Source organism: Solanum dulcamara, chromosome 10 (genome assembly GCF_947179165.1).
Source record: "Solanum dulcamara chromosome 10, daSolDulc1.2, whole genome shotgun sequence".
Lineage (NCBI taxonomy): Eukaryota > Viridiplantae > Streptophyta > Magnoliopsida > Solanales > Solanaceae > Solanum > Solanum dulcamara.
Genome location: NC_077246.1, coordinates 4,237,708 through 4,248,025, shown reverse-complemented (window position 1 = coordinate 4,248,025; position 10,318 = coordinate 4,237,708). Strand labels below are relative to the sequence as shown.

At 35.6% G+C, this 10,318-nt stretch overlaps 2 protein-coding genes across 2 annotated transcripts; both read left to right on the top strand.

Annotated features, from left to right (window-relative positions):
* The first annotated feature begins 2,771 nt into the window (after window positions 1-2,771).
* LOC129870270 (agamous-like MADS-box protein AGL62) lies at window positions 2,772-3,290 on the top strand. Its single transcript, XM_055944992.1, has one exon. The coding sequence runs from the start codon at window positions 2,772-2,774 to the stop codon at window positions 3,288-3,290; it is 519 nt and encodes a 172-aa protein (XP_055800967.1).
* Window positions 3,291-5,339: 2,049 nt separating this feature from the next.
* Window positions 5,340-5,858, top strand: LOC129870269 (agamous-like MADS-box protein AGL61). Its single transcript, XM_055944990.1, has one exon. The coding sequence runs from the start codon at window positions 5,340-5,342 to the stop codon at window positions 5,856-5,858; it is 519 nt and encodes a 172-aa protein (XP_055800965.1).
* Window positions 5,859-10,318: the final 4,460 nt, after the last annotated feature.

Sequence of the window (10,318 nt, the reverse complement as noted above, 5' to 3'; positions counted from 1 at the left end):
ATAAATAAGAAGGTATTTTGTTGTTGTATAACATGAAAACATTTATCTATTCAAGTTAATATTTCAAATCCTATTTAAAATAATGTTTGTTTGATGTTAATGCATATGAATGATTTGGTATGAAATTTGTATCATTCTAAGTTCAATAAGGCTTACTATTGTCTACCTAGTCATATTAAATTTCAATAAACACAAAAATATATTTTTCTATTACTAGTTAAATATGAAAATTTTGATTTTGGTTCTTATCCATAAAATTTGAAGAATTTTAGTATGTATTTGGTATTTCTTCAAATTATTTGTCACGATCTAATCCATCGGGTTGTGCGGGTACCCACTCTAATACCTAAGTAGGAAAATCCTCAATACCCAACAAATCAAAGATGCTGAAATTTTAGGAAATACGAGAATTCTCAAGTTAAAAACAATGAATTAAGAATTACTGAGTTAAACAACATCAAGATCTAAACTATAAAATAATTTACACCCCAGGGATCTACTCTAAATAGGCACAAGAGCTTCTACAGATATAGAGTATAAATAAAATAACGACATAGCTCCAACCATAAGGAAAGAAGGTAGAAGCTGTTGGAGAATCATCTTCGTCTTCACCTAAGAAATATCACTAACATTGCAACCAGACTATGTCAAGTGGCATAGCAAGAGTAGTATCAGTACAAACAATACATATTGATAGGCATAATTGGCCAACCTGATACACACCGCATAATATATAGAAAACAACAAGAAGAAAGATAATCAATAAGGAAATACACCGCTGACAACTATTAACTCACAACTACCTTATCTCACAATATTCTTCTAGTTTTACACTTACCTTTTTCTTATTGGTCCGTTGTCAACTCCGATTTACGAATTCAGGTTAGCCTTTCTATAAAATAGCGAAGTCATTCGAAACCACACTACCACCAAGTCTATCATACTAGCCTTACACACTCAAAAGGCTATATGACATCACATTGTCCTTAACCTATTCCCACTAGTTAACAAGGCTTTACCAACCATTCTAGATCAGCTACTTCCTCACCATACAGAACCTAGTTACCCCACATTCACACCTTTGAGCTAGTTCTGACCCTCACTTGTCAAATACAACAACTGCTACCACCTGGTTGAACAATAAGCAACTGAATCCCAACCTAACAACCCAACCTCTATTCTTATGTCCGAACTCCATAGAATATCACAGACACTACAATATGGTCACACAAGGTTACAAAGTCGTACCGCCAGATAGTACTATACTTACTCCCAGTCCTAAACTCGAATCAATCACCAAACCAGTAGGATTATTCACAATAAGTGAGATAAGAACAAGTAACTACAACACAGTAAACACACATATATAGGATATCTTACCACTTATCATCTCATAAACAATACATATACATATACACAGATTAACAGTCTCAATTTCAATACACATTCAAGAATGTTTCTCTCATGGAACCTACACTCAGACCAATGACGTATCGAAATGTGACACCCGATTCAACTATGTGTCGAAAAGTGACATTTGATCCAGTAATATGTCGGAACGTGACATCCGATCCCAACAAGCACAATTAATTCATGATAACAATTATAATGAGTAGTCATGAACAATTACAAATACCCAAAACAGATTCATTGCATAAAAACTAACATTAACGGTCATGTCATATGGTTCATTTCATGCTTTCCCATCTCCATACCAATATGCATACCAATGAAGTAGTTAAAAGCACACATGGCACAATACAGGAAGACAAAAACCATCACCTACATTTAATTCATCAGAAGATCTTCTTTACTTAAGTCACATCAAATTAAACTGTTAAAGATACACATTTTTCTGCCCACACTCCGTGTCCACGGGCCTAACCACGAAACTTCTCGTTAATTTCCCTTATACTAAACAATGGATATAGATTTAAGCTACTCAGATAAGAAACCTAGCCTACCTGGATGCCAAGCAGCTTTGGATAAATATTGTGGATTCAACCCTAGCTTCCAGACAATGGGATAGTAAAATTAGGCATGAATTTCGCCGATTGAGATATTACATGTGCTGAAATCTCCTTCTCCCTCCTTCCCAAGCCTAGAGCAGCCTTCTGAGAGTTTCTGGGGTAATCCTCGCCTCCTTTTGGCACTTAGGGAAAGAGGGAAAAATAGAATCCGCATTTTTAAGTTCAGTCCCGAGCATCCCACTCTAGCGCCTAGAATTCTGTGGGAGCGGTGCCGCCGTGGCAGAATTTTTCTCCCTCTGGCGTATGATAGGGTCCAATTGGCTCAGTTTTTCTACGAGTAGTCATTTTCTAATTAACGACGGTTTGAATCGTTACATTATATTCATATTTTCTTGTCCTAACTTGATAAATTTCATGAGTATAGTAAAAAAATTATTGTTTTTCCTTAAAAGTCTAGATTTCATTCTATTTACTGATTTAACTTAAAAAATTAAAATTAATTTTATTTACTGATTTAATTTAAAAGTCTAGATTTTATTTTATTTATTGAATTGACTTAAAAGTCTAGATTTCATTGATGTGATTGGTATGCAAAACATATATTAAGCATAAAATTGATTCTGTTTCCTATTTTCACTGTGATGAATAGATCACTTTCCAATATAATATTTGGAAAGATATTTAATGCAATGAAATTCTTGATGTATATAAATAGCTGCGACACCTCCCTTTTTTTAAGCATCATTTCTCATAAAACATTTTATCAATAATCTTTTAACCATTTTGCAAATAAATTTAGCCATGGAGAATAAGAAGAGTAGAGGGCGCCAAAAGATACCTATGAAAAAAATAGAAAAGCAAGACGGCCTAATCGCTAGCTTTTCAAAGCGTCGTTCGGGTTTATACAAAAAGGCTAGCAAACTCGTTTTTGAATGTGATGTTGACATTGGAATGATATTTTTTTCCCCTACTGGTAATCCTTTCTCATTTTTTCACCCAAATGTTGATGCAGTTGTTTCTCGTTTTCAGAATTCCAATACAGAATTAAATGAAAGTAATCTTCTAGTCGCGGCTCATAATCGAGATAAAGTGAACGAACTCAAAAGCAAACTTGAACAACTTGATACCATAGAAGATGCTGAAATTGCAAAGAAAAAATTATATGACGAAGTGATTGAAGCAAGGCAGAAAGGTTGGTGGGAGTCGATTGAGCAGCTAAATGCATATGAAGTGACACAGTTTGAAGCTTGGATGGAAACCTTCATTTTTAATATGCAGAATCGTCTGAATGATCTGGAAAATGGAGCTTCGTCTACATAAGTGGGATGTGAAGGTTGAAACAAAATTCAAATCATAGATGAATCGTCTTAAGCTATCATTTATAGAAATATTGATTAAAACCTTTGAAAGTTTAAATTTATATTATTGAGATGTTTTAGTTTTCTTAGTTTATTTTATTTCAGTTATTCTACATCCCTGTACTTTGCTATGATTTCCATAATAATATTCGACATAGTTATTAAATTTTTAATATCATACATTGCTTGTACGTTATTATACATGTAGATCTAATTAAGATTTGAAGAAGAGTTCGGTGATTCTTGAAATTAAATTTTGATTCGACGAGGTCATATGGAGAAAATAAAAGAAAAGCAGAGGAAAAGAAAGAGGAGGCTCATGAGGTGAGCAAGCAATAGTGTTTATGGTACAGTTTATGAAACACAAGGTTTCTGTCCATTCAAATATTTCATGAATTTAACCATAGTCCCTTTTTGCTAGTGCGGACCACTTGACCCAACTCGACCCAGCTCATCAAACCATGATGATCGAAGACAAGTCCATGACGATTGCGGAAAGGTCAAACACTACTGAAAACTATTTTTCTGACAAAATCGACAGAAACCCGTGAAAAATACAAATAACTTTTTTCAATATTTTATGAAGGAATTTGACAGAATCTGTCGATTATATATATTCACACTAAAAAGCATTTGAAAAAGTATAAATAAGGAAAACGAAAGCATTTGACCAACAAGCCCCAATGATCTAGTGCTAGAGTAGTACTCTGCCACAGTGCATTGCTAGGCTAATGCATTTTATAATTACTTAATTTAAGCACGATACTCGATTTTTACCAAGAGCTTCGATCGGAATTTTAGTAATACTAAAATTCTACTTTCTGATAGCCACAAATTGATCACTATTTTCGACCTTTGCTGATCAATTTTTACCCTTGAGAATCACAGTAATTTTAGTAAACAAAGCTTTCTTTTTAAAAAAAGTCACATTTTAAAATTTGTCTAGCTATTGTGCAAAAAATTTATATTGTTCGAGCATTAACCATTTTTTTAATTGAAATTTAACCTTTCAACGTCAATATATCATTGACATCAAAAATAATTGGGTATGGTAAATTAAAATTAGTGAATATTGAGTACATATACTAACCCATTCAAGCTAATTATATTCTTATATTTTCGTTGTGTTAATGCACTTTTTAAAATTTCCACGAAAAATGTTGTTTGTTGTTTACATTCACATTTATTTCAAACAAATATGTTAAGCATATACCAACTAAAGCAAATTCAGTTTTGGTTAATGTTAATATACATAAGAAGTTGGGTTTTTATTGTTATATAACATGAAAACATTTATCTATTCAAGTTAATAATTCAAATCCTATTCAAAATAATGTTTGTTTGATGTTAATGCATATGAAGGATTTGGTATGAAATTTGTATCATTGCAAGTTCAATAAGTTGCTTAATATTGTCTATCTAGACATGGTAAATTTCAATAAACACAAAAATATATTTTTCTATTTCTAGTTAAATATGAAAATTTTGATTTTGGTTCTTATCCATAAAATTTGAAGAATTTTGGTATGTAGTTGGTGTTCCTTCAAATTATATTCATATTTGCTTGCCTTAGCTTGACAAATTCATGAATATAGTAAAACAGTTACAGTTTTTCCTTAAAAAAGTCTAGATTTCATTTTATTTACTGAATTAACTTAAAAGTTTAGATTTCATTCTATTTACTGATTTAACTTAAAAGTCTAGATTTTATTTTATTTATTGAATTGACTGAAAAGTCTAGATTTTATTTTATTTATTGAATTGACTGAAAAGTCTAGATTTCATTGATGTGATTGGTATGCAAAACATATATTAAGTATAAAATTGATTGTGTTTCCTATTTTCACTATGATGAATAGATCACTTTCCAATATAATATATGGAAAGATATTTAATGCGATGAATTTTTTGATGTACATAAATAGTTGTGACATCTCCCCTTTTTTAAGCATCACTTCTCATAAAACATTTTATCAATAATCTTTTAACCATTTTGCTAATAAATTTAGCCATGGAGAATAAGAAGAGTAGAGGGCGCCAAAAGATACCAATGAAAAAAATAGAAAAGCAAGATGATTTGCTTGTTAGCTTCTCAAAACGTCGTTCTGGTTTATACAAAAAGGCTAGCGAACTCGTTTTTGAATGTGACGTTGATATTGGAATGATATTTTTTTCTCCTACAGGTAATCCATTCTCATTTTTTCACCCAAATATTGATGCAATTGTTTCTCGTTTTCAGAATCCCAATATAGAATTAAGTGAAAGTAATCTTCTAGTCGCGGCTCATAATCGAGATAAAGTGAATGAACTTAAAAGCAAACTTGAACTACTTGATATCATAGAAGATGCTGAGATTGCAAAGAAAAAATTATATGACGAAGTGATTGAAGCAAGGCAGAAAAGTTGGTGGGAATCGATTGAGCAGCTCAATGCATATGAAGTGACCCAGTTTGAAGCTTGGATGAAAACCGTCATTTTTAATATGCAGAATCGTTTGAATGAATTGGAAAATGGAGCTTCGTCTACATAATTGGGATGTGAAGGTTGAGACAAAATTCAAATCATAGATGAATCGTCTTAAGCTATCATTTATAGAAATATTGATTAAAACCCTAGAAAGTTTAAATTTATATTATTGAGATGTTTTAGTTTTCTTAGTTTATTTTATTTCAGTGATTCTACTTCCCTGTACTTTGCTATGATTTCCATAATAATATTCGACATAGTTATTAATTTTTTATTATCATACATTGCTAGTACGTTATTATACATGTAGATCTAATTAAGATTTGAAGAAGAGTTCGGTGATTCTTGAAATTAAATTTTGGGGCTTGTATTTTATCGACAATACAGCTATGGAGAAGTACTGTGGCTCCAATCCTAGCTTCCAGACAACGGGATAGTGAAATTAGGCATGAATTTCGCCAATTGAGATATTTTATGTGCTGAAATCTCCTTCTCCCTCATTCCCAAGCCTAGAGCAGCCTTTCGAGAGGTTCTGGGGTAACCCTCACCTCCTTTTGGAACTTAGAGAAAGAGGGGGGAAATAAAATCCATGGGTTAACACATACGAAAAACTAGCAAAATCGCATAATTCATGTTGCTTCACCCCTAAAATGATCCTAAACACCGTAGAAGCCCTGCCGGGTCTACTGGAGTTGTTCAGCAGGTCTTTACGGATGCTACTAAAGAGCAATCCAAGAAAATTCAACAAGAACCCCCGACACCCAAAACATTCGTGGGTTAACACACAAAAAACTAGCTAAATAGCGTAATTTCTATTGTGCCACCCCTAAAATGCTGCTATATGTCGTAGAAGCTCCATCGAGGCTACTGAAGTCGTTCTTCAAGTCATTACGGATGCTACTAAAGAAGAATCCAAGAAAATTCGACCCAGACCCCCGGCACCTAAAAATCTATGGGTTAAAACAAACACGAAAAACTGAAAAAATCACCAAATTCCTGTTGCATCACCCCTAAAATACTCCTAAAACCATAGAAGCTCCGTCGGGGCTACTGGAGTCGTTCCCCAGATCATTACCAACACTACTAAAGAAGAATCCAAAAAAATTCGACTCAGACCCCCGCCACCTAAATAATTTGTGGGCTAACGCACGCGAAAAACTGTCAAAATCACCTAATTTCTGTTGCATCACCCCTAAAATGCTCATAATCACCATGAAAGCCCCGCCAGGGCTACAAGAGTCATTTCCCAAGTCGTTGCGGACGCTACTAAGGAAGAAACCAAGAAAATTCAACTCGAAACCCGACACATAAAATCCGTGCGCTAACACACACGAAAAATTGGCAAAATCACCTAATTTTTGTTGCGTAGCCCTAAAATGCTCCACCGTAGAAGTACCGTCGTATCTACTATAGTCATTCCGCAAGTCGTTGCGAACGCTACTAAAGAAGAATCCAAGAAAATTCGACCCGAAAATCTCGGCACCTAAAAAATCTGTGGGCTAACACACACAAATAAACTGGAAAAATCGCTTAATTCTTGTTGCGTCGCCCCAAAAATGATCCTAAACACCATAGAAGAACCATCGGGGCTACTAGAGTCGTTCCTCAGGTTATTAAAGAAGATATAAAAGAAAAATCCAAGAAAATTCGACCCGAACCCCCGGCACTAAGAAAATCCATGGGCTAACACACATGAAAAATTGGCAAAATCGTCTAATTTCTGTTGCCTCGCTCTAAAGTGCTCCTAAACATCGTAGAAGTACTGTCGGGGCTACTTCGGTCGTTCCCCAAGTCGTTACGTACGCTTCTAAAGAAGAATCTAAGAAAATTTGATCCGTATCCCCCGCACCTAAAAAATCTATACGCTAACAGACACGAAAATTGACAAAATCCCCTAATTTATGTTGCGTCACCCCTAAAATGCTCTTAAATATCGTAGAAGCGCCGTCGAGGCTACTGGAGTCATTCTTAGGTCGTTACGGATGCTAATAAAGAAGAATACAAGAAAATGAGACCTGAAACTCTGACACCCAAAAGATCTGTGGGCTAACACACACGAAAACTAGTAAATCACCTAATTCCTGTTGCTTCGCCGCTAAAATGCTCCTAAAGGTCGTAGATGCGCCGGCGGGGCTACTGCAGTCTTTTCCAATGTCATTATGAACGCTACTAAAGATGAATCTAAGAAAATTCGACCTGAACCCCTAGCACCTAAAAAATTCTTGGGCTAACACAAATAAAAAGTTGACAAAATCGTCTAATTCCTATTGTATCGCACCTTAAATGCTCGAAAAGGCCGTAGAAGTGGCATCAGGGCTACTAGAGTCGTTTTCCAAGTTGTTACAAACGCTACTAAAGAAGAATCCAAGAAAATTCCACCTGGACCCCCGACACCCAAAAAATCCATTGGCTAACACACACAAAAAACTAGCAAAATAGTCTAATTCCTCTTGTGTCGCCCCTAAAATATTTCTAAAGTCCATAGATGCGCCGTCGGGGCTACTTAAGTTGTTCTCTTGGTCGTTACGCACTCTACTAAAGAAGAATCGAAGAAAAGTCGACCCGAACCCCCGGCGCCTAAAAGATCTGTGAGCTAACACACATGAAAAACTGACAAAATCGCGTATTTCCTATTGCGTTGCCCTAAAATGCTCCTAAACGTCGTAGAAGCGCTGACGGAGATACTGGAGTCGTTCACCATGTCATTACAGAAGCTATTAAAGAAGAATCCAAGAAAATTTGACTAAGACCACCGGTAGCTAAATAATCTATGGGATAACACGCACAAAAAATTAGAAAAATCGCTCAATTCTTGTTGCGTCGCCCCTAAAACTCTCCTAAATGATGTAAAAACCTTGCGGGGCTACTAGAGTCGTTCCTCAGATCGTGACACAAAAAATTGCAAAATTATCTAATTCTTATTACGTCGTAGAAGCTCCGTTGGGGCAACTGAAGTCGTTCCCCAAGTCGTTATGGACGCTACTAAAGAAGAATCCAAAAAAAATCCACCCGAACCTTTGGCACCCAAATAATCCGTTGACTAACACCCACGAAAAACTAGCAATATAGCCTAATTCCCATTATGTTGCCCCTATAATGCTCCTAGAAGCTGTAGAAGCCTTGTCGGGGCTACTGAAGTCATTCCCGAGGTTGTTACGAATGCTACTTAAGAATAATCAAAGAAAATTAAACCAAGACCCCCGTCACATAAAGAATTCATGGGCAAACACACACGAAAAATAAGTAAAATTATCTAATCCTGTTGCATCGCCTCTAAAAAGCTCCTAAATGCCGTAGAAGCCCCGCCGGGGCTATTGAGTCATTCTCAGGTCATTACAGACGATACTAGATAATAATCAAAGAAAATTCAGCTCGGACTCAGCACTTAAAAAATCCATAGGCTAACACACACGAAAAACTAGCAAAATCATCTAATTCTTATTGCGTTGCCCTTAAAATGCTCCTAAACATCGTAGAAGCCCTGAAGGGCTACTGGAGTCGTTTTCCATATCGTTACGGACGCTACTAAAGAAGAATACAAAAAAAATTGACCCGGACCCTCGATATGCAAAAAATATGTGGGCTAACACATACCAAAATCTGGCAAAATTGTTTAATTATGTTCTGTCGCCTCAAAATGCGCCTAAAAGCAATAGAAGCCTCGCCAAATCTACAAGAGTCATTTTCGAGGTCATTACGGATGCTACTAAATAAAGATCTTAGAAAATTCAACCCATACCTCCGGCACCTAAAAAATCCTAGGGCAAACATACACGAAAAATTGGCAAAATTGCTTAATTCCAGTTGCATCGCCCCTAAAATTCTCCTAAAGGCCATAGAATCCCCATGGTAGCTACTGGAGTCGTTCCCAGGTCATTACGGATGCTAATAAAGATGAATCCAAGAAAATTCCACTCAGACCCTCAACAACTAAAAAATTTGTGGGCTAAAACACTCAAAAAACTGGCAAAATCGCCTAATTCTTATTGCATTGCCTCTAAAATGCTCATAAATGCCGTAAAAGCCCTGTCGGGGCTATTTGAGTCGTTTCCAAGGTTATTACAGACCTTACTAAAAAATAATCTAAGAAAATTAGACCCATACCCCTGGCGTCCAAAAAATCTGTGCGATAACACACACGAAAAACTGACAGAATCGCTTAATTTATGTTACATCGCACCAAAATGCTCCTAAATGCCGTAGAAGGCCGACGGAGATACTGGAGTTATTCCCCTGGTCATTACGGACGCTACTAAAATAGAATCTAAGAAAATTCGATCCGGACGTCCGAGATCTAAAAAAATTGTGGGCTAACACACACGTAAAACTAACAAAATCACCTAATTCCTATTTCGTCGCCTCTATAAAGCTCCTAAACGTAGTATTAGCCCCGTCAGGGCTACTGGAGTCGTTATTAGGTCGTTACGGATGCTACGAAAGAAAAATTCAAAAAAATTCAACTCGGACGCCCGACACTTAATAATTCTGTAGGCTAAGACACACAAAAAATTACAAAAATTGCCT